This window comes from Schistocerca serialis, chromosome 3, assembly GCF_023864345.2.
Source record: "Schistocerca serialis cubense isolate TAMUIC-IGC-003099 chromosome 3, iqSchSeri2.2, whole genome shotgun sequence".
NCBI classification, from domain to species: Eukaryota; Metazoa; Arthropoda; class Insecta; order Orthoptera; family Acrididae; genus Schistocerca; species Schistocerca serialis.
The window spans coordinates 422,167,898-422,193,729 of NC_064640.1; the positions used below are offsets into that span (position 1 = coordinate 422,167,898).

The 25,832-nt window shown below is 39.9% G+C and overlaps 1 protein-coding gene across 2 annotated transcripts in view; it reads left to right on the top strand.

Annotated features, from left to right (window-relative positions):
- The window catches only part of LOC126470300 (host cell factor 2), a 280,358-nt gene that overhangs the window by 76,410 nt on the left and 178,116 nt on the right, over nt 1–25,832 (top strand). For both annotated transcript variants that reach the window (XM_050098071.1, XM_050098070.1), the window contains exon 7: nt 22,608–23,448. In XM_050098071.1, the coding sequence (XP_049954028.1) occupies nt 22,608–23,448 (841 nt within the window). The remainder of the gene's footprint in view (nt 1–22,607; nt 23,449–25,832) is intronic.

Consider the following 25,832-nt stretch of genomic DNA (forward strand, 5'->3'; position numbering starts at 1 on the left):
GGCGCTGTTAATCGCCTCCTCAAAGCTTTCCGGACTATTTGCACTGCAAAAGTTTACATAAATAAAATTGCTGTAAACATAATCATTTAATATTTTTGGTTTTCTTTCTCTAGATGATCTCCTCAACTCAAGTACTTTCTCTGGTTCATGATTATCAGAAAGCTTTTCATTTTTCTCAATTTCCTTCTGTTTTTCTATTAGTTCAGTTTCGTTTTCTATACTTTCGTGTTCAGAATCACTAGAATATTCACTTACTGAATCATAATCTTTAAACCCAATACATTTAACACCACTTTCAACAATGTCCACATGTCGAGCAACAACTATCTTATTATTTATTAGCACTCTGTAGCCTACTTCACAATAACCCATTAAAACCCCCAAATCGGCTTTCCTATCCCATTTCGACTTCTTCAGTTGCTCAGGTACTCTTACAAAAACTCTACTCCCATACAACTTCAAATGATTAACATTAGGTCTTTTCCCCAGTAATATCTCATAAGGAGTTTTCTTTTCAATGGTGTTAGCTAAAGTTCTGTTTTTGAGGTACGCTGCTGCACAAACCACTTCAGGCCAAAATCTCGTGTCTACTCGCGCTTCGGCTAGCAGACACCGAGACATGTCCATGATGGATCTGTTATACCTTTCAGCAGTACCATTAAGCTCATGCACATAAGGTGGACAAGCATTCAATACAATTCCTTTTTGTCTCACAAATTCGTAGACATTTTCATTTAAATATTCCTTCCCATTGTCACATCTTATCTTTTTAACAGTTTTCCCAGTGAGATTCTCAACTTCATTAATATACTCTACAAAACAATTGTATACTTGATCTTTAGATTTTATGGTGTAAACACGAGCTGCCTTACTGTAATCATCAATGAAAGAAAGAAAATATCTTTCCCCATGCATTCCAGTAGTTGAGTGAGGCCCATTTAGATCTGTGTGAACAATTTCTAAGATTTCTTTTGCTTTGGTTCTATTATTTTTAAAAGGAACATTATGCATTTTGTTTTCAATACAAATTTTGCATTTCATAAATTCTGATTCTAGTTGTGAAGGAACCCCATCTAACAATTGATGTTTACATAAAGTATTTAGATAATTGAAATTAACATGTCCCAAAATGCGGTGCCATTTTTCCTTTGTTGTCATATTATTGTCTTTACTCATAACATTAACATTAACTTCTCCTTTATTAATAGTACTACTCATTTTATACAACCGACTCTTTCCATGCAATCGCAATTAGTCCATTAGCTTTATCAAAAATTTTAGCATTATTCCCTACCGATACAATTTTGTGATTATCTGTAATTTTGGCATAACTGATAAAGTTTTTGTATATGTCTTTTACAAAGAAAACATCTCGCATATTAATTGGAACCATTTGATCATAGACAGGAAAATTACTAATTACATTACCAACTTTAGTGGCTTGCAAAATTTTTCCATCAGCAATTTTTACATTTATAGGTTGTTTTAAAGTTATACTCTTAGAAAAATATTCCTCATTATTAATAACATGATCAGTACAGCCACTGTCTAATAACCAATTGATTTGAATTTGATTGTTGTTACTTGACTGTACTGTTCTATTTTGACCTATCATAGAATTAACCTCTGTTATAAAACTACTCATACCATGATCACTTTGATGGTAACCTTGCTTGCTGTGATGCCGACCGCTGCTAAAACCATGCTGCTCTCCTCGACCACGTTGCCTGCTGCCATAACCTCCACGCTGCATGTTGCCGTAATTTCCACGCTGTATATTGCTATAGCCTCCACGCTGCATATTTCCATTAACTCTGTCGCTACTTTGAAAATGTACTCCACGATGCCATGTGCCTCTGTTACTTGTTCTTCCCTGGTTACAATCACGTTTGAAGTGACCTGCTTTGCCGCATCGATAACATACTTGCTCTTGATTTCTTGAATTCAATTTTCTTTCTGTGTGAAATGCATTTGATTTTACCTCTTCATTTCCAGTTTTTGCATTCAATAATTGAATCTTACTTTTAACGTATTCAACTGTCTGGTCCTCTTCCTTCAAGACGTCCACTAAGTCCCCAATATAGCTCATTGACTCTGGTAACGTTCGCAGCATATAATTTAACTTCTCCTTTTCCGTTACTTTAGCGCCTGCAGATTTCAGCTCATTTACAGTTTTTTCAAATGCACTGAAAAATGTCCCCGTATCACTGTAATCACTTAACCTCAATTTGTCCAACTTGTTTCTGCATAATATTTGAAGGGCTGTAGACTCTTTCGAATATAATTCATCAAATTTCTTCATGATCTCGAAAGCACTTTCTCTGTCACTCACGAATTCTAGTTGCTTATTTGTGATTGCACCATAAATATAGTTGATAGCCTTCAAGTCCTCTTCATCCCACGTTTCGTTGTCTGAGCTCACTTTTGCCCTCGTAGTCACTGTATGACATTTCTTCATTTTTAGGTACATGATTATCCGCTGCTTCCAGTTCCCATAGTCCTCGCCATCAAATACAGGAATAGTTATATCAGCCATGTCGAACTTTCTGAATAACACGCGACGGCAACAATATAATATTTAACTTCTACTTTTCTTTTCAATAACCACGCTCTGCTACCATGTTTTGAATCACGTTCACACTTTTACTTATAAAATACTTTATTAAAATATACATATGTTCACTTTACAAAAGACACACGAAGACTATCTATTGCGCCTCATCACTCACGCATATATACACAAACATAGCTGTCACCACAATCGATACTTCTCGAACATACTCGATATAACTTATTCTAGAACGATGTTCTGGAACTTTCTCATATCCGATATAAATGTATTACATAATTCCAACAGTAGCTATTCTGTACAACAGTTCACTGTGAAAGTAAGCACAGTATTCTTGAAAATAGCTTAAGGGACTCGTAAGAATCTTCAGACCGAAGGAAAAAATTCGAATTGCAATACTGGTGGTCAGGTTTTGGTTGAAGGAAAGGGAGGAAGTATTTTTGACATAGTAATGTGTGTTAGCTGTTTGGGTAGTTACGTTGTAAAATGACATTATGTATAACAGTTACAGAAATAGCAGAGCTAATTGCACTGTTGATGCCCATATTGGAAACTAACTAAAATGTGTTGTGAATGCTAATTGATGTATCCATACAAACTGAGGATTTGGGAAATAAGGATAAGAAGGCAGAGATGAGGAGTATTATGGGCTCAGGAAAAGGAATGAGAAAAAAGAGCCTCTAAGAGTCCTGCAGTAAATTTGAGCTGGTAATGACAAATACACTGTGGGAAAAGTTAAGAGTATGAGGTCTGTTTAGATGTTGCTAATATACACTGGAAGTTCCAAGCTGGGTTACACAAGGACAACACATTCTGAAATCAGATGAAAGATTGTCAAGGCAACCCAGGAGCAAATAGACTCGTGTCAAAATTAGTTAAGAAGAGTAAACATAAGTTTTTTAAGAGAGTCCACAGGTAGAATCAGTATTTGAGAAATGTGGAATTAAGAGGGTTATCTAGAAAATAAGTTCCGATCGGTCGTGAAATGGACACCACAGTGAAAACCCAATGAAGCTTTGCACAGATGTGTTGGGTAGTGTCTCTAGTGGGACAGTCGATAGCATCAAGACAACTCTTTTAAGTTGTGAGTGCACTGTGAGTGAGTAAAGATGCCTAGAACAATGATGTTTCCTACCAAGTAGGAGGACCCGCTGAGAGAGTTTGCCTTAATGAATGCAGCCCACCTAACATAACTGCCACACACTTCCTCCTTCATGGCAATTCTCTGCCGCACTCTGCAGGTGCAGTGAAGATGCTCCTGCAGCGTTTTCGATGGCAGGAGTTTGATCACCCACAACACAGTCCTGATTGGCTCGTCCTGAGTTTTATCTCTGTTAGCATGAAACGCTGGATATGAAGACAACACTTGGGTGCAGTCTACACGATATAGACAAGTGTAGAGAATTATTGGAAAGCACAGGCAGCTGCCTTCTATGACAGTGATGTTGGAAATTTGGTATAATGCTCCAACAAATGTCTTAAGTGGGAGCGGCGACTCTGTAGAGAAGTATCTGGAAAGTGTAGCTAATTCTTGCAAATAAAATGTTTCTGATTTTTCACTGTGGTTTCCATTTAGCGACCGATCGGATCTTACTTTCTGGACAACCCTCATATATTGTACATTCAAAATTCTCTAAGGCTGCAGATACTGCAATAATCAATACCACAGTAAGTAGTTCATTTGAAGAGGAAATAAAAGAATCTAAAAAGCATAATGATATAATAGAAATAAGAAAGATAACCGAGAAGAAATTGTTGTTAACAGGAGAAATACTTAAATTGGTTTATGGAAAAAAGGAAGTACAAAAATTTTCAGGAAAATAAATGAATAAAGCAGTGTAAGTATGTCACATTGAAATTGGTAACAAGTAGAAAGGAAGCTCAGGAAATATGGCCCCACAAAAAAATCTGAAGACAGATAAGGAAATGGGTGTCTGAAGGATACATTCAACATACAGAAGTCAGGATAAGTCAAAGCAAAGGTGTCAGCATGAAAAATGCACAAAGTCTTCAGGAGTTAAGTGCACAGGAGAAAGCAGGTTGGTGGAAACTGTATATTTAGAGTCTTAACATAACAGAAGAAATGAATGTAAGCTTCGATGTTGTGGGAGTTCCAATACTAACCAGAATTTGACAGAGCTTGAGAATACTTTTAAAAATGAGAGAAGGGAGATGTAACATCATCCTAAATTTGTAAAACTGCAGGGAAAGGTTGGAGCCAGATGATTATTAAAGTTAGTGTGTTTAGAGCCCAGTAGACTGGAAATACACAAACTTTTGGAAAGATTGTTAACTTGGCAGTCCTAAAGACAAGAACTGCAGGTTATGTTGGAACTACTGTACAATTAGCTTGACAGTTTATGTATCAAAGTTGCTGACCACAATGATATGATAAAGGATGGAAAAGAAAGTTGAGGATTATTACATAATGGTCACTTTAGCTTTAGAGGCCATTCTGATGCTATACTTGATAATTGAAACAAGACTTATCAAGACACTTTCATAGAATTTGTTGATGCAGAAAAAGCTTTTGCCAGCGTAAATTGGTGCAATGTGTTCCATAAACCTATGGAAAATAGGCATGTTCTATTCTGCAAGATGAGTAATATACAAGAACCAAGAAGGCACAATAAGAATGGAAGACCATGAGAGAAATTCTCAGATTAACAAGAGTGTATGGCTGGGATGTAAAGTCTCAACTATTCAACCTTTATATTGAAGAAGCACTGAAGGAGATGAAAGGAAGGTTCAGAAGTAGGAATAAAATTCAGAGTTAAAAGATATATATGATGACATGGGTATCCCCTGTGGAAACGAGGAACAATTACAGGAACTGTTGATTGGAATGTGCAGTCTACAGAGCACACAATATAGAGTGATAATAAGTGAAAGAAACAAAAGTTGTTGATGAGCAGCAGAAATGAGATAGACAACTTTAACCTCAAAATTGGGGACCACATACTAGAAGTAGTGAAGGATTTTTGTTTCAGTGGAAGCAAAATAATTAAAGGCAAATGGATCAAGGAGAGCATAAATAAAGACTAGCCCAGGCAAAAAGAATATTTCTCACCAGAAGTAGTCTTCTGTCACCAAACATAGGCCTCAATTGGGAATAACAACTGTAAGAATGTGTGTCTGGAGCCTTATATTGTATAAAAGTGAATCGGTGTGTGTGATAACTGGAAAAGGAGATGGAGATGTTACAAAATTTTGCTGAATATAAGCAGTAAGGAATTGAAGATATTAAGTGGAAGTACTACTCTTTAAGGTACAGAGTAACACAGGAAAGTAAACTGTGCCTGGCTGAAGCAGTACAGTATTGTCACATGTATAGAAACTGTTCATTGATTCAGTTATAAATCTATCCTCATTCTTCAACAACTTAGTGACCAATCATCCAGATTTCAGTTTTCCAAGATGCTCCTAAATTGCTTAAGGCAAATGCCAGTGTGGATCATTTGAAAGGGCATGGCTGATTTCATTTTCCCCATCTTATTTCATGTTTGTGCTCCACCTCTAATGACGTCGCCGTTGATGGGACATTAAATCCTAATTTTCCCTCATTTCTTGAACAAGTTAATGTGGCTATAAATGGCTGAAAGAGCACAGTGAAGATATTATCCTAGCTAAAAGTGTTCAAACATTTGAAAGCTGTATTAGTTATGTGGCTCCTCCAACTACCATAAACAGCTGTAGGCAACATGGCTGCAGATGCCCTTGAAGATGTATTGGCTCTTGACTTTATCACTTACAGTTCGTATAACTGTTACATGTAGTGCAGATTGTTGGTTTTGGTAGATGGTCATAAATATGTGAAGAGACATTATATAAGCAATGTGAGGAAATTCATAATATTATGACCATTTGGTGCATGTAATGTGTGTCGTATGTATGCATTCAAATTGTAAGATGTGTTCTGAACTGAGCAAGTATTTCTACTCATTGCAGTTAGTGATGTACTTGAAAATGTGTTGCAGCATTTTACCATCTGATTTTCAAAATGACTGCTTGGAACTCTTGCTTTATGGTCAGTTCCTTTTGAGTGGTGTTTCACAAGCGTGGGGCATGCCATATGTTTTGGTACTGGATCATTTTAGCCAATATTTAATTTGAGCAACTGTGGAGGCTACATGTCCTTTAGGTGGTGATTTGATTTATGTCTCCAGCCAAAATTTTTGGAATATAATGACTGTGGGTATTGTTTGGAATGTCATTGATTATTAAAGATGATGTCTACCAATATTAAGATGAAGCACACATGGTTGCAACTTCTGTCTCTGGTAAACTGAGATCTCACATTCTCAATTTAGTTTTTGCTTTATGTATTGCAACAGTGCAGTAATGACAATATGTTGGTTCGAATGGTGGAGCCATCTTCTCCGTATTGCAAATGTAGTTCTTTAGTCACTTTTATGTTCACTATGTATGCTACCAGTAGACTTCTATGGAACACAAGCAATTTGTAACTGGCATAAATTATTCTTAAGCAGTTATTGATGGCGATTGGGGCTGAGTTGAAGCAATGTTATGTGCAATAATCCAGGAGCCCCTAATACTTGTATCCAGTGCCAAATAGTGCAACTTATTGTATACAGAGGAAATGATTAAGGTTTAACATTACACCAAAATCATTTGAGATGTCAACATTTTTAAGAAAATGGTCACCATGTTTGAACAGTCACCATGTTTGTACAGTCTCAAACTTTCTCCTACAGGGATCGAAGAAGTAAGCAAGAAACAGAGAGTTCTGTTGATTTACATAGTCCATTCTGTTCTCGTCTTGACTATCCCCAATTTAGTGCTGTCAGTCATGTGATACATGTAATAAATAACTTTGCTCATTCTTGCTAGTTGTCACATTATTCCCAGCAGATTCAGAATGAAATGCAAACTGCAGTTCTGCAGAGCTGGTAGATGGGCAGTTATTGTCAAACAAACTGGTTGGCAGAAGTCACAGACAATTAAATCGTTGTTGTGCAGCACTGCTGCTAAAGAAAACTATCATGTAAGTTTTTTAGTCTAGCTTGAGGACATCCTAAAGAGAGAACTACTTGAAATGCTGTGCAGAAATGACCATGTCAGTATAGCTTGACCACAAAGTCACTACATTTTTCCTACAAATACAGTACACTTTTCCTTTTTAAAAGATGCCCTGCATGAATAGGGAAACCTTCACTGTTGGTACCTCTATATGAATGGATAATATTGAATCTTTCTGTGGAAAGTGTTGCAGGTTTGGTTGATGGGTTTTCAAAGACACACTTTCTCCTAGTTTGACAACTGAATACCAATGATGTCTTACACTCAGTATGTTACATTACACAAATTTGTTGTGCAGGTATTTTCCCGCACTAGAGATAGTGAGTTGGCTGTAAATCAAATAGGGTATTTTCTGATGACAGCTTTGACAAAGTTGATGGCAACCTAGAAATTTACTGGTGGAAAAAACTGCTGTTTAGCCTATCCTACGTGAAATGGCCCAGACTTCTGCATGATGGAGGATGATGAAGAAGAAGAAGAAGAAGAAGAAGAAGAAGAACAACAACAACAACTCACTTTGAAAGATAAGACCAGTTGTAACATGTGGATGTTTCTTCTGAACCTGTTGTGATTTCTGAGGATGTGATTACCATAGGATCTGAGAACACTGCTGTTTCCATCTGAATACGTATCGGATGTCACTTCTATTCTGATGCTAAGACTGTTAAAATTTGCTTCCAAATATATCTGCCCACCCGCTGCTCTCCCATTGGCTGCGTAGAACCAGCAGCTGGCACATCCCCATTCATTCTCATCATATAGCACAGTGAACACTGACAACATTGGAACCCAAGACATATAAGTACACTGGTGGCTCCTATCTAGACTTCCACCGTCTGCTGCTGAAGTGAATGATATTGTTGAGTATTTATCAAATTTTAATGTCAGTTCAATTCAGACTACAAATGGGATTCAGGCAAACTGTGATTTAAATATGGTAGATGATCCTATGTGGTATATATTGCCATAGTTGGCAACAGGACATAATTCGCTGCCCGAACGCTACTCCCCTTCTGCACTAATCCTAATTCTCACAAAGCTGGTGTTACTGTTCCCCATCCAACCCTTCTGTAATATTGTACTTGAGCACTGTGAAGCAGTGACTGCAGTATTTTGAAGTGTGCAAGTCCTGTGTAACAACAGCAACTAATACATAAATAAAACATCGCAATCACAATTCAGGCCAATTCCCGAACTTTGCACATCGCACCATCTACAGACATCTGTTGGCACTATCTCCAAGACGGACAATAACTGTAATAAATATAATTTATTTCATTTGCTAGACATTTCATTCTGCTTTAATTTTCATTCTTGTTTTACCTGAATGTCACCTTCATGTTTTAAAGCTGATTAAAAGCTGACAACCTTTTTACCTGGTATCCAATACATGATCAGCAATCGAATTTCTCATTTGTGACCCACTTAGTAACTCATTAATCTTTCATAATCAAATAAAATATTTATCTGGGTTCAGAATCATATTAAGGTTTTTGAAGGACAATATTTTCTGTTTTGAATGTTGTCTTTACTTAAGCAGCAGCATTAATGTTTGTATATGGTATCCATACAGATATGAGAACTTTCATTGCAGATCTGTCAAAATGCAACAGTTTGTAAAATGATAGAATTTAATGCTGTTTACTCCTGTGTTTCACAAAATTGTCAAATTTTAAGCAGAGCAGTAGATTGTTGTAGTGGCTAGTTCATAGATTCTCGCATATCCCTTCCACTAAGCACTGTGCAAGTCAAATGTCATGGGCTTGTTCAAGCAGTGTCGATATGGTATCAAGTACTTTGGTGTACCATGATATCTTGGGCTTGTTTGTCTAGCTCTGCCCTTATGAATTCTTCAAAATAAATCTGCACGCACATGACCTCAATAGCGAAAGCTTCATTTGTAAATATAAAATGACTCCTATATACTGTATTAAACAACATAACAGTGTCAACCTCAGCAGCAATAGTTTAGTCTGTGAATATGACAACACTGTAGAGCATATAAGAATTATGTTTTATTAATGGTTGTTCAAAGCAGAAAAATATGTAAATACTTATTATAGGTTAAGTGAACATTTTAGAGTCTTTGACACATTAAGCCACAATATTCGGAAGTGGCAGCAGTCAGTCAAGCAAGGCCTTCATGTGTGTAGACATTGGTTACATTTTGTGCACCAAAAGTTAGCACGTAAACAGATCAGCGGCTGAGGAGACAGGCAATGCTTGCAAGGAGAAAAACGACTTCAGTGGTCAATGATCTAGGAACTGTCAGGATATTAAACTCACATGTGCGACTTACCTGGCAATGCTGAGAACAACTGGGCAATGCCCGATCATGCCAGCATAGAGGTAAACAGTGGAAAGCTGGTACGTGTGTCAACATTGGTCACGTTTCTACCCAACGTGAGAAGCATAGGTCAATCACCAAAGGGTCAGTCACCACCTTAGAAACTTCACGACTTTGGCAAAAACACCAAATAAATACCTCCGACAAACGAGCATGGTGGGGTCCTTGGAGAGGAGAGGGAAGGCAATGAGGAAGCATTGCCTGGACGGGTGGATCAATGGTTGGTCAGTGGACATCGTGCTTCGCTGCAGCGATTTAGCTGCTGTGCTGCTCGACAGAAGTTGATGTCAGTGCCACGCCGGTGGGTCAGCACGGAGGATGCCATCGTGGATGTTGCCAGAGAGAAGTTCGTGTGGTGCTTGCATGGGTGGCTGGTGGAGACAAGAAGACTGTGGCCTCAGCAGGTGGGTCTCCTGTGGACCTGGGGGTTGATGAGCTCTGCTGGACAACACAAGCCAGGGGTCACTAGTTCGATCCCGGGACAGAGTACTCCGCACCACATCATAGCCTCTTGTTGGTGGCGCAGTGAGCAAGGTCACACAGGGAGAGGGCCATCTCGCTGCCAGAGTCAGTCATGGGTACAGTACTGAATGGAAGAATATATCGCCGCCGCTGCAACACGAGCAGTCACCATATCAACTGTCATTGGCATCTGTACGCTACGACTCCGCCGCTCTGCAGCTGCAAGGAATTGAGCGAGTTAAGACACATTGTATTAGTCTGTTTGTTCACTGGATCTTATGTCTCAATAAATGGCTGTTAGTGGAACCACCAATGTTTCACTCCCACCTTGATCTCTCAGCCTAGGAAAGTGCCCATTCCACTGCCCACGAAGTGCAGTTTTCCTTTCCACCATCCCTGACAAAATAATGAAGTTTGCTCCCCTCTGTCACTGACACTCAATATCTATTGTCACTAAACCCTAACCCGCTACAACACCGTATTTTTCAAATGACAAACTTGAGAAAAACTTTGTGTTAAAATCAGGTGAATATGGTAATTCAACATGACAGCAGGAAGTGGATAAGAATTGCTTAATATGTCTCATTATGATATCAGGTCTCTTCTACGCCTACAGAAATAGCATCCGTGGCTACGGCAAGGAAAAATATTTATTTTCTATTAATTTCTGGGTTACTTTCTGTCAGCTTGTTTTTGAAGTACCGTACTGTGTGGCCCTTATTTCCGTTTATTTCATTGTTGGGGGAGGGAGGAGTCAGGCAGGCGGCCACCTGCAACTGTTGGGTGTGCAGGGTGCCGTCGTCTGCAAATCCTGGCTCATGTCGACATTAAAAACATCTATCGCTTGGGTCCCGATTCCATCCTCAGTTCGTACAGGTGGCGGGTAAAGCTGGTGAAGACTGCTGGACGTGCTTGCAGTGTCCAAGCAGAGCTCACAATTTGCAGCATCTTTCCCAGAGAATTTGGTTGAGATTCTTTGGTTTGGAGCCAAGTAGAGGGTCTGAGGCCTGACCTTATTGACGGTGTTAGTAAAGGACAGGGATTAGTGGCCATGATACCATAGTGACAATGACCACTAAAGTTAATGAATTCATCAAGGAGGCTAAGAGATGATTTTTGCTAGAAAAAGCATATAAGCAGTTGTCAGCATTCATCTAAGACAATTAATGGGCATCATTTAGTTCCAATATGACGGACTTACAGGAGTTATGGGCAAAGTTTAAATGGGTTGTCATTCACACTGTAGAGAAGTATGTGGCTAATAAGTAAATAAAGGATTGAAAATACACACTGTGGTTTAGTAACAAAATTCAAATAATGCTGAAATAGGAAAGACAGTTGCACTCTAGATTAAAAAAAGAACACAAAAATGACACACACAAGTTTGCCACAGTTCATGCGTCTATAAAAAGATTGAGGCATGAAGCGTACAATTATCACTGTCATACTTTAGGAAAAGATCTTTCAGAGAACCTTAGAAAATTTCCATCATACATAAAATCATAAAAAGGGGTTGAGGGGTTCTCTCCAGTCACTCGTTCACCACTCTGATGTTGCAGTAGAAGACATCAATATGAAATTCAATATAGAAATTCTCTCTCTTACACCAGCATATTGACATGGGTTTTTGCCTGGCTCTGTTTGTGGGTGGAACACTAAAAGAAATGACTGGTAGTGGTACAAGGTACTCTCTGCCATACACCATTTAGTTTGGAGTATGTATGTAAATGTAGATATAGATTTCATACTTCATGCACTTTTCCCACCATGTCTCAAGTATCTTACTGTTGAAATCATAGATGCCTCTTTCGACAGTCACCACTCCCCCCCCCCCCCCCCCCCTCCTCCTCCCTCCCGGGGCACACAGTCCTTTCGTGAGTACGTGCGTGGCGAGCACAAGGCCCCGAGCTATTGCAGCCTTCCTCCTTTCCCGGGCTGCATTTCCCTTCCCTTCCCGTCCTTGCTCCTTCCCCTCCTTTCCTGTCCTTGCTCCTTCCTCTCCACCCTCTCCTCTCGCTCTCTTGGTGTCCTTGTTTTATTATCCTCCTGGTTATGTTGACTTTGCGATTTGGTTTTGTTGCGTAATTACCTCATCCTTTTGGCATTCTCTGGTCCCCCTCGTAGTGTGAACCGTTTGGGGAAGAGCACCTTACCTAGTGTCTCCACCCTGTGCTCTCCTAGTTCCTTCCACCTTTTCCTTCACGTCGTTGTCTGATGCATGGCTACCCCCTGGGAGGAGGGTCAGTCTCGTCAGGTAGGGGCGAAACCTTGTGCCCGCTATCTGGTTTGCACCAGGACTGATGGGGATACTTTCACCAATACCAAACCTTTATTTTATGTGGAACACATGGAAGACAAGTTTGGTGAAATGGACTCTCTGAGCAAGATGCGGTTGGGTTCATTGTTGATCAAAACTGCTTCAGCTGTCCAGTCTGCGGCCCTTCGTGCCTGTGACCATGTTGGCACAGTTCCTGTGTCCATTATCCCGCCCCCCAGCCTTTGAATATGGTTCAAGGTGTAATTATTCACAGGGACCTCATCTTTCAAACTGATGAATAACTTGGGGACAATCTGGGATGGTGGGGTGTTCACTTTGTACGGCGTGTTCAGAAGGGCCCAAAGGACAATCGCATTGATACTGGTGCCTTTATCCGGGCCTTTGAAGGGGATACCCTCCCTGAGAAGGTCAAGATTATGGTTTATCAATGTGACTTGAAGCCTTACATCCCACCACTTATGAGATGTTTTAAGTGCTTGTGTTTTGGCAACATGTCTTCCCACTGTTCAGACCCCTCTCTGTGGTGCCTGTGGACGTCCACTCCATGAGGGGAGTTCCTGTGTTCCCTTCCTGTGTGTGTTAATTGTCATTGCAATCATTCTCCATGTTTACCAGATTGCCCGGCTTATAAGAAGGAAAAGAAGATACAGGAGTACAAGTCCCTCGATTGTCTAACCTACACTGAGGCTCATATTTAGTTACATCTTCGCTCCTTCCTCCCACTAGTCCCGAACCATCACCCGCCCCTGCAGTTCCCACACTCTCCTCTCCGGGCACCACTCCCCCTTCCTAGCCTGAGAAGTGTCCCTCTTCTTTGGCGTCTGCCAGTCTAGGGCGCCCCCCTTCGCTTCTTTGCCCACACGTCTTGGGGTGCAGATCGTTCCACTCTTCTCCACCTTTATCAGGCTTTAGTACTGCCTCGCTTGGACTATGGTTGTGAAGTTTATGGTTCGGCTGCTCCCACACTGCGCCTCCTGGATCCGGTCCACCATCATGGTATCTGTTTGGCCACTGGTGCCTTCCCTACTAGCCCTGTTGATAGTCTCGTGATTGAAGCTGGGATCCCCCCCCCTTTTCTGTTCGGCAGTCTCAGTTTCTGGTTTCTTATGCAATCGCTGTCCGTTCCTCTCCAACTTATCATTTCGATTCTATACTGTTCTCAGACCAAGGACATCGCCCACCTGATTCCCGCCCTTGGGCGTGTTTACCGGTTGGGCTTCGCCTTGCGTCTCTTCGCCATGATTTTCAGCTTCCTTCCTTTTTTGTCCTGTCTCCCATGTTCCCTCCCCAACAAGCCCCCCGGTTAGTTCCCTGAAAGATTACATTCGTCCGATGGTATTCCTTTGTTTTTTCTGCCGAATTTTATGAGAGTTTTGTTTTTTACACCGATGGCTCTAAATCTGCTGATCATGTGGGATATGCCGTCACGTCCTCCATTGACTGGAAAATCATTTCCTGCCAGCTGCTTGTAGTGTGTTTACTGTGGAATTGATGGCAATCTCCCAGGCCCTTATCTTTATTAAACAGTCCTAACTCCACCGCGTTTTGTTATGTATGGACTCAATGAGTGGCCTTCAAGCTATTGACCGGTGTTTTTTCCCGCCATCGCTTGGTCTCGGTCATCCATGACAGTCTCGCTGATCTTCACCATGCTGCTTGTTCCGTTGACTTCCTCTGGGTCCCTGGCCATGTGGGTATCCCAGGTAATGAGCTTCCTGATCGTTTGGCTGGGGGAGCAGTCACTTACACCCCCCAGCCTGTAACCCCTCCTGCAGTGGATTTATGGCTTCATATCAAATCCCACTTCGCATAATCATGGGCCAACTCTTGGGAGGCTACCTCCCTGTCTAATAAACTTCATGCAATTAAGGTGACACCTGTCCCGTGGCATTCTTCCTTCCGCCTCTTCCGAAAGGCCTCGTCCACCCTATGTCGTCTCCACATTGGCCATACCCAGCTGACCCATGGTTTTCTTTTGCATAAAGAGCCACCCCCACTTTGTGGTTGTGGGGCCTTCCAGTCAGTCGCCCACATTTTTGTGGAATTCCCCTTTCTTTTGGCTCTGCGTACTAAGTACAGACTTCCCCGCACTTTACCTTTAATATTGGCAGATGATTCCCGGATGGTGGAACTGGTTCTTAGTTTCCTCCGTGAAAGTGGTTTTTATTTTCAGTTTTAAGATTTTTAATCTCCCTCTGGAGTAGGGGCAGGGCGGTGAGGGTTGGGATGTTTCCCACTGTCAGCTGTGTTTGGAGATTCCTGACTCCCCTCCCCGGCCAAGATCCTCTTTTCTTTCCCCTTTACTTTGTTTTTACCACTTTTTAGGTATGGTTAGTCTCCTTTTAAAATGTACACTTTTACATTGTAGCGGTTGAATGCTTTTAAATAGCAGATGGTCTTGCCTGTACTGCATCAGGGGTGGGATATTTCCTGCCTCTAGCATAGCCTTGGGGTTGCCCACTTTCTGACTTCCCTCCTTTTGTTTTCACCATTGACAACAAAACTGCACTTTTATGTTGTTGTTGTTGTTGTTGTTGTTGTTGTTGTTGTTCCCCCCTCCCGCCTTTTACCTTTTGTCGTTATGACTCTCGTGACATGTGAATCCGTCTGAATGGACTACCTTTAAAACAAGGGACTGAAGACCTTGCTGTTGGTCCCTTCAGCCCCAACTCCCATCTCTCCACAGACTGCTGTCACGAATAATATTGGCAGCATGTACAGATTGCTGGTCTTAAAAATTCTTTTAGTCTGTCAGGTTAATGTTTGGCTCCATTTAGTCACTGCAATAACACACAAGCAGTCAGGATTTTTGGTGAAAGCTGTGCAGGTGATTTCTGCTTTTAGATGTGACGTACTGTTGGGTAAAAGTTGAAGAGGAATTACTTATGATTGATGACATGGTAAAATTTATGGCAATCTGCAAACTCAGCGACAGCATCTTCTGCCATCAGCCAACTGATGATGTGAGAAGACTGACATAGTGCTCCTCAATTTTGGAGTGTGTCGGGAGAGTAAATTATTATGTTCTGATAACTCTCCATTGTAGTTTTCACATCACTGTTTAGTAGTAGTAATGATATAATAATAAAAAATTGGAATTAAATAGGATTAGAAAATTTTAGGAGATGAAGTAACTGTCAGTCACCAGTGTAAAAAAATAGTTCGTTGTGGTGGTCCCCCCCCCCCCCCCCCCCCCTCCGTTCTTTTTTTCCCCCTCCAATTGAAAATATTCAAAGTTTTAATCAAATTAGAATAACATTGTTTCTTTTTGTGAAATAAAACCCTATGGTTGTCAAAAGATCAGCTATCAAAAGTAATGTATTTGATAACAGTTTTATTAACAATTACTGACAGCAACAGAATATAATGTTTCCAAAACGAAATTTTCGCTGCGCAGCGAAGTGTACATGGATATGAAACTTTCTGGCAGGTTAAAACTGTGTGCTGGATTGAGACTTGAACTCAAGACCTTTGCCTTTCGCAGGCAGGTGGTCTACCAACTGAGCTACCTTAGCATGACTCATGACCTGTTCTCACAGCTTTACTTCCGCCTGCATCTCGTCTCCCACTTTCCAAACTTCACAGATGTTCTCCTGCGAAACTTGCAAGACTAGCATTTGTGGAAAAAAGGATATTGTGGAGACATGGCTTAGCCACAGCCTGGTGGTTTGGAAGATGAGGTAGTGGTGGAAGTAGAGCTGTGAGGACGGGTTGTTAGTCATGCTTGGGTAGCTCAGTCGGTGGAGCACTTGCCAACGAAAGGCAGGGGTCCTGAATCTGAGTCTTTAATCTGCCAGCGAATTTCAGAATATAATGTTGTAATCATGTAATGTTAATGATGTTGTTCTCACATAATGTATCTTCTTTACTTACGCTGTTTCAACGTTTTGTTGATGTAAAACCAGCAGTCCTGTTTCATGGAGGGTTTATTACCAATCCGTCACAGTTGCATATATTTTGGTGGCTAGTTCTGAACCGATAGGTTCATTCTCAAGCCCGACCTACAGAGGCTGCACTGAAAGTGCCTGATCTTCATGACAACCCTCTAAAATTGGCAGTATGTGCATCACAGAGTTACAATAGATAAATGTCACAATACACGTATGCTCACTATAGAAGTCACAATCAAGTGTGTTTGATACTGATTTTATTGTTAGCATACGTATAGTGTGACGTTTATCTACAGTCACAGTGTGATGCATGTATTGCTAATTTTAGATGGTTCTCATTAAAATCAGGTGCTTTCAATGCAGCCTCAGGTCAGACTTGAGAATGAACCAGTTGATTCAAAACTAGTCGCCAAAATGTATTGCAGTTGTGATAGATTTTTAATAAACTCTTCATTTTCTTTGTTTATTTGGAAGACTTACACTCAATTATAAGATAGCGTTTTAAACTTCAGTGCAAAAGTCATTATGAGGGACTAGGACCACACAGCCCGATACTGTTCAAAACATTAATTGCTGCCCTGCATGCTCAGCTACAGAGGTATGTCACTGTAGAACAGGAGATGAACAGTGTTTTGTCAGTATATTACCTTGAAAATTGGCATTCTTGCAAAAGAGGTCATGTAGACAAATGTGGAGGGACAGAAATGCTGAACCTCCTTGTAGGGTCACCAGAACCGGAATGTCATTTTGTAATTGTTTTCTGTTAGAATAGTGTGGCATATAGAGACTGTATTCAGAAAGTGACAGTCATATTATGACAGTCTTTTAATTAGGTGAGTTATGTAGTTATGTAATTCAGTAAGCATATCATTTGTTCTATAGTAGCCAGTGATTACAGGATGTAACGTCATGTATGTGAACATCACTTGGAGTCCATTGTATGCATGATTTGTGCTTCATTGCCAACAGGTCATTCAGGATTGCACCATTGCTTTTTCTGGAGGAATATAATTTGTCAGCATCAGAGGCATAGTTTTTGCATAGTTACATAAATGCAAATATCATATGCTTATGTTAACTCTGTATCACACCAAAGTTTACTTCTTATGTCCCACCTTATTACCAATTAACTTAGTGAGAATTCTGAAGCAACTATTGAAGAACCATACATAACATAACAAATGGGAGTTCTGAGAATAATAGTATGAATGCATGAAATCAACAGATCTGACCTTGGGGGAACTTAAGGACCTGTTATTTTCCATTCAATTGTTTTCTACTTTTCTTTTGCTTCTGTGGTTAACATGATACATATCACTACAGTAGAACCCCTCTAATCCGTCACCTTCGGGACCGCGACCATAGTCGGAACGAAAAAAAGGTCTGATTATCCGAAAATTCTAATATTGATTGTAAAAATATAAAAAGACATTTAGTACAAAAAATTAAATGATTTAAGAACTAAAAGACGTCTACAGTAACTATAAAAAGACGTTTTTTTTACACATTGTTAAACAATATATTAACTAAAAAATGTCTACACACACTATAATATGTATTGGTTTTAAAAGGAAAAACGACAAACAAATTACTGTACTGTACTGTACTTAATAACGTATAAACGATATATACTGTAAACTAAAAAATTTTTATAGCACTGTATATAAAAAGAAATTTTTACAAAGAAATAAACTACTGTATGTATAAACTAAGAAATGATTATACTTTATGCATTGTTTTTACAGTAAAAATGAAAACAAATTACTTGGGAAAAAGTCAGTGATACATTTTTGTTTAGCAGATGTTATTCTAGATTTAGCTGCAGTGCCCCTCCATTTTTTATCCACAAAATGTACATTGGAGTTGAAGTTGGATTCTGCTCAATGTATTGAAGGGTGATGTCAAAAGCGTTTTTTGCATCATTGTGTGAAATCCGGGTGGGGGGTTCGTCTTCGCCATCTGAGTCCTCATTCACAGTTTCCTGGCTAACAGCAGCAACAATCCAGTCTTCATTGAGCTCTTCAAAAGTGTCACAGTCTTTGTCACATTTGTTGATCCACTCGTCAACTTCATTGGCAGGGACGTTCGGCTCCAGAGTTTGTAGATCTTCTAACGATTTCCAGTGCGTCGTTGTGTTGCTCATCTTCGGTATGCTTATTTTCAGTCATAACTTGTGGCCAAAGCTTATGCCACGATTTCCGCAGTGTGTCCGATTTCAGTTCATTTCGTGCTGCAGCGATTGTGTAGATATCATCTTTGATGTTCAGGGATTTCATTGCCTCCAATAAGTTATGACCCCCTTCAGATTTTTCCAAGATTGAGCTGATATACTTTCTGCGATTTCGCCTTTTTAACCATTCGATAACGCCATGATCCATTGGTTGGATGAATGAGGTCACATTAGGAGGCAAAAAGAGAGTTTTTATGTCCCCTTTCACCAAATCTTTCTCAGATGGATGTGATGGTGCGTTATCCAACAGCAGTAGAGCACGAACAGGCAGATTTTTTTGCTTCAAGTCTTTTTTGACCGATGGCACAAACTCATCGAAAAACCAGGGTTTAAAAACGTTGCAGTCCATCCAAGCAGATTTTTGATTGCGGTAATAAACAGGCAAGGAAGATAAGTTTATATTTTTGAATGCCCTCGGCTTATTAGATTTGCCGATGATGAACAAGGGGAGCTTCTGGGTACCATCTGCGTTGCTACAAGGAATGACTGTTATTCTATCTTTTATAAGTTTCGTTCCTACCACACATTTATTTGAAGCTGCGAGCGTTTTTGTTGGCAACATTTTAAAGTTCAGCCCTGTCTCGTTGATGTTATATGCTTGCCAGGGTAACAGTTCATTTTCTTCTACAATTTTATGAAACTTACAGAAAACTCCTTAGCAGCTGCGGCATCGGCAGATAGTTTTTCACCGGAAATAGAAACAAATCGGACACCATGACGTGTTTCTCAACGATCAATTGAGCTTTCACTGGCAGCAAATTTACTTCCGGCTTCCATTTTTGTGTGCAAAACTATCACTTTTTCTTTGAGAATTGGCCCCTTCTTTCTTGACAAAACCACATCCACAATGCGTTATCAAGCAGTTCAAGTTAGGATTTTTTAATGTTTTGCGATTCTTCAGAGTGTTTTCACCATCAACCGTAACTGTGTAGGATTCAATGTCTTTCCAATTCTTCCTACAATCCTTAGTTGTCGTAACACCTACATTCAATTCCTTTGCAATTTTTTGGAGCGATCTTCCTTCATCCAGTCTTTGTAGCACTGCTAATTTTTCATTTAGTGAAAGAGTTATGTGTTTACGTTTAAATCCAGACATGTTGAAAAACATACAACTGTACACACAATGAATCTACAATAATAAGTATTGTAGAGAACATGGAATAAAGCAAACAACGGCGTTTTTTAATCCCAACTAAGGATAAAACTCCATAATAACGTACAGTATAGCAATATGCACAGCGATAGACACCGCAACAATGGCCCGACAGGCGTCCAGTCAGTGACAAGTCGGCAGAGGCTCGCGAGCCTGAGCACGGTTGGACTAACAGGAGTGACGGACCATCCAAGGTCGGATTAGAGGGGTTCTACTGTAATTGATCTCTTTCTGTTTAGTAGAGTACAATAGGACTCAATGTCTGCTGACAATGTATTTTTTCCTGTACTTTCAAATAAGATGTTCATGACCCTTGGTTGTGACACTCTCTCTCTCTCTCTCTCTCTCTCTCTCTCTCTCTCTCTCTCTCTGTGTGTGTGTGTGTGTGTGTGTGTGTGTGTGTGTGTGTGTGTGTGTGTGTGTGTGTGTGTGTGTTTTACCATGTCCAGAGTTGAGAAAGAAAACCTACATCGAATACAGTTTCATTCCAATTAAGTGGTTTCTGTCTGTTTGTTGTTAATGTGTGTCTTGAAATACTTGTTACTAATCTGTTGTAGACAACTTTGAAATTTGATAAAGAAGCTGTTTGGTGCTAACTTAAAATGTCTTTGTTCAGTGGTTTAAATTATTTCCTTTCCCAATATGATTCATTTGCTTGGTAATTTAAGATATACATTTTCAGAATATTTTGAACCTTGTCAATTGCTGTTACAGCCTGTAGTGATCACTAATATGCTCATTATGTCGACTGGAGATAAGACTCGCCATGTTATTGTTACATATAACGTTCATTCAAATGAAACCTGGTCAGTGTGTTTACCTTCGACTTACACGTAAGGTGGCACCACGTAACTGCAGGTATGATGGCACCTTCTATTGGTAGGGATACTGACGCGTGGGCACCGTTTGATGTTGCATAGCACCAGTGTGGTTTTACGTCGAAGGGTCACACAAGTTGTTATCCACTACCAAACATGCAGGCGATTAAGTAGGAGCTACATGGAGCGATTCGACTTTTGGCGGCAGAGGTAGTCGGAGGCCATGTAATGTATTGCTGGATGAAGGCTGTGTATGGTGAGTACAGTCTGAATTGTTCAAGTGTTGTGGAATGGTGCAAACGATTCCTTGAGGAGCGCGAGTCACTGGAAGACCATGCTCGTCCTGGACAGGCTCATTGTGTCATCACACCGGAAATGGTTGCAAAAGTGAATGCTTTAGTCTTGGACAACCGTAAAATCACCATGGACGAGATTCATCAGTTACTGGGTATTAGCGTGAGCTATTCATGGACATAGATTCGCAATGGACAACGAAGTGTGTGACTGGGTCCAGGCCTGGATCCTACAGTAGCCTACGAGCTTCTTCAAGGATGGAATCAACCGACTAGTGTCGCAATGGGGTGAATGTGCCAACAGTTTTGGCGGCTATTTTTGAGTATATGTACTATGTATAACTACATTTTTGAGTTAATGAAATCATTACTGTTACTTACACTGGTGACTGGGTTTCATTTGAATGCCCCTGATCCTTTAGTCAGCTCGTAAGTGTGGGGTCTGTTGTTACAATTTTCAGCATTAAATTAAATTATTTCTGTATACTATATTGTGTATAGTACTGCAGCCACTCACACTAGTGAATGTAGTCTTCTTATGTGTGGTTACTCCTGTGAAATAGAGGAAAATGCACAGAAGAAGAAAGATTTTAATGTGTTGGTTTTGTGTGATATATTAATGTAGAAGGTCATGGGACATACTTATATTTAAAACAACATTCCATGTAATTTAAGGTGTGATCCTGTTGTTCATTTATTTGCGGTGTTGTATTGAGTGTTAAGTAATTATATAAGTATTTGATCAAATTCTGCATGCTTTGTTTGGTAGAGATTCAGTTATTGGTGGCAGCTTGAGTGTGAAAATGTGCCATTTCTTTTGTTTAATAGCTGCTGTTAGTTTTGCTTTGTAGTGCTTCTATACATACTTGTCTTAGATATAAATAGTTTATCATTTAATCATGCATGTTCAGCCTTAGGGTAACAGTAATATGTAATATTAATTATAAATGTACTAATGCCATATAAAATTGTGTTCGTGAACAGTAACTGTTATTTAACAGAAAATGTTCTTTACAACTTTTTTCCGCGCCTACACCGTATATATAAAGAACTACTGATGATACTTATTATAAGGCACAATTTTAATCCATTGCTTATGATCTTCAGTATTGAGAATACTGAAATTTGTACACTTTGCTCGTGTGCACGTTGGAAGTCCCAGTTTGGGGTGTTGCAGTATAGACATACTGTTAGACACAATGGTTTACAATTTTTTTTCAGGTACTTTTAAATATAATGTGGTCCATTACTTGAAGTCTTAATATGTAATTTACTATATTAGAAATTGAGAACTGATTTCTGTCAACGCAGTAACACGTGCTGTTGGAACTCAGTATGATGATCTTTAAAGAGAGAATCATAGTTTTTGATCTTAGAAAGTATGCAAATTCATGTAATTGATTTTTTAGTAAATTATTTGTCACATAAGGTAGCTTTGTGATTCCATGGTGATATAGTAATTGATTTATTAGTGATTATATTTGCAGATGATAAAACAATTGAAAAAATTATTATTCTTATCCATAGGTATGCTGCAAAGACCTGTGGTACCTGGAGGTTCTGCATCCAATGCAGCCTCATAAAGTTCAGTTGGTTAGAGCCCAAACTGAAGAACTCGAACTATGTTGGCCAGCAGTTCCCACTGCAGAAGCTTATCGTATACAGCTACATAGATATGAAATGCCGCCAAATTGGAGTATGCCATCATATCCCCCAGTACCGATCAGATCTCCACCACAACCTGTTCCTTCACCAACAAAGAGCCCTCCATCTCAGGTTGAGAAAACATCTCCACAAAAAGATAATACTTCATGCAAATCTGCTGCTATTCTTAGCACCCCTGTAATGTCCCCACCATTGAACATTCCACAGGAGAAATCACTGAGTGCAGAACTGGAGGATGCTGATGCAGACTTGTTGTCCTTGCAGAACATTATTGAACCTTTGCCATCAACTAAAATAACACCACCTGCGTTACCTACCTCCACAGTTCCAACAGCTGTTACTGGCATAACGCCAGCAAATCAAATGAAACCTCAAGTCGGTGTTATTGCCACTCCTACCACGAAATCTTCATTGGCTTCAATGTTAGCAGGAATTAAATTGCCATTGTCTTCCAGTAACATGCCTGATCTGGTACCTAACACCACTGCAGTGACTACACCTACCACCACAACTGTCTCTACTCTACCCACTCTGCCAGTGCTAACTTCCCCCATTACCTCTCCCAAAATGACTGTACTTACGACAGTGTCATCACCCACAAGAATTGCACCACAACCACAGAATGGGACAAGGGTTGCAACTGTCGCATCACCAGCTCGCAGCATTATTCCTGTGGTTCAACAGTATTCACCTGGAATTAGAGGTTTGTAATGGTAAATAGTTAATTAAAGTAGGAAAAAGTTATAACATTGAATAATGTGCTAAATGTTAAAAGAAGATTGTTCTTTTATGCGGATTCTTTAAATATTATATTGTTTACACATTTGTCTAGCTTAATGTGGATTCTTTAAATATTATATTGTTTACACATTTGTCTAGCTTAATGTGTGTTTATAGTGATTTTATTGTGTTTTTGTGTTACTAGTCTCATGATGTAGTATTTCAGATGTGTGTGAATAAGTTCAGTTTTTGATGTGAGCTTTTGTATTATATTTTGGAGCATATTTTTTAGCCCATTTTTCATATCTCTTGACAGTATTATGTGCCTCTTTTCATTGAAATATTATGTCCAAACACCCTAAACTTGTCAGCAAAGTTAACACAATTTATAGCACCTGCCATTTATCGTCTGAAGCACCATTAGTTTTGGAGCAACCAGGGAAGAAATCTTCAAGTCTTCAATTGCTGTCTACAGGATAGACATGTGCCATTCTTAGTATTTTATGGTTGATTTTGGGAAACAGAAAACTGTTCTTCTTATTAAGTAATTAGTGTGTGTGTGTGTGTGTGTGTGTGTGTGTGTGTGTGTGTGTGTGTATGTGTGTGTGTAGGGTTGTTAGTAAAGTAACACACTTAGTCCTGAAAGCACATTTATTACGTACACCAACATACAGTCACAACAGAATTGAACTTCTGGAGTGAGAGTGCAGCTCTTTATACAAATTTCTAGATTATACAAATCTAATGGTATTTTGAGAACCTTCCAGAACTGATAAATACTAAATGACAAATAATTGTGAGTGGTAAAGTTTGAACTGACTGCCTGTAGCATGCTAGCTAGCAGTACTAACTGATATGCCACACTGCATACACTATAGCTTGTGGCACTGCTCACTGTCCTATAGAAACTGTGACCCACAGTCACAGAATTTCCCATTGGAGCCAACTACAGCATAGTGGATCTAGGAGCTTGGCAATGTTCCTTTTGTATGGCAGGGCTGGGTGAGCCTCACATTCTGGTCATGTTGTCACGTTCGCTTCTGTCTGATGATTATCAAAGGTAGTGCCTCCCATTGAAGCTCTGCAATTGTGTAGCAGGTCTTTAGTTTCTTGAACAAGAAGCCCTAGTCAGTGATCTGCACCAAAGGGCTGCAGTAGAACTTTGTATGGAGGACATAGGTGACATCTCAGTGCTTTTGTCTTCTTTATGAAGTGTCATACTCCTCTCTTGTATGTGATGCCTGACAAGCGACGAAGGATGTGATATGGTCCAAATTAGCACTTTGGCAACTTTCTTGATGACACACTTTTCCACAAAGGTGTCAAGTCAGCACCAAGTCTCTCAGTCTGTAACTCATTTGCTGGTGCTTGACATTATAATGATGTCGGTCTTTCTCCTGAACAGGGTCAATATGGGAACCAACTGTCTTAATTCTTTGGTTCTGACGAGGTTTTTCACGTAGCCATCATGAATATCACCCATCTGGAACAAGGATAGTTTATCCATTGTTGTTTCGCCTCGCAACCGTGGTGCAAATAGAACAGTGTCAAGAAAATAGTGTCTTCCTTTGATGCGTCGTATGCAGTTGTTGTGGTGGGCAGTATTTTATCCCAATGTGTCTGTCTGATGTAAATGTATATCTACAGCATATCTGCTACTGCATTATTGAAGTATTTTATGAAACCATTCATGAGTGGGTTAAATCGCAATGTGAAATTACCCCTCTTGCCAGTGTCAACTGGAAGACTTTTTCATAATCAGAGATTGTCACACGGAGTGCTCTCTGCTTCAAAGTGATGTGTTCTGCAAGGAGCCTAGCAATTTCTGCGGCTTTGGCACTCGACACAGCTTTGGTGACAATGTAGCGGCTGAGGTAGTCAGTGAAGGCTGTTTTCCATCAATTCATGTTTGTTAACTTTGGAAACCACCTCCAGAAGTTGATTCCAATCAGGTTGAATGGTGCTATAGCAGGTGGAATTGGTATCAGATGCTCTGGAGACAGTTGCAGTATGTGCTTCTGTTGCTGGCATTCCTTACAGTAGCTCTTATAGTATCCAGTGGATCAGTGGAGGCCTGGCCAGAGATATGTGTATTCTTAAATTCCATGTGACCAGATGTTGGAGTGTCGTGGAAGCACTTAGGATTTGCTGGCCACAGATGAACTGGGATGACGAGCAACGATTTCCTTCCTGTTCTATCTTAGTTCCTCTTAAACAATTTTCTGTTTCTTATTTGTAATTCTCCTTTCGTCAGTTCTTCCCCCTTCAAGGTTTCCATGGTTTTTAGCTGTGCTGGATATTCCCTCTCTTCAGCAGCAGTGTCATTTACTGCAGTGATTGATGACCTTTTGTTAACACTGTGGTGTT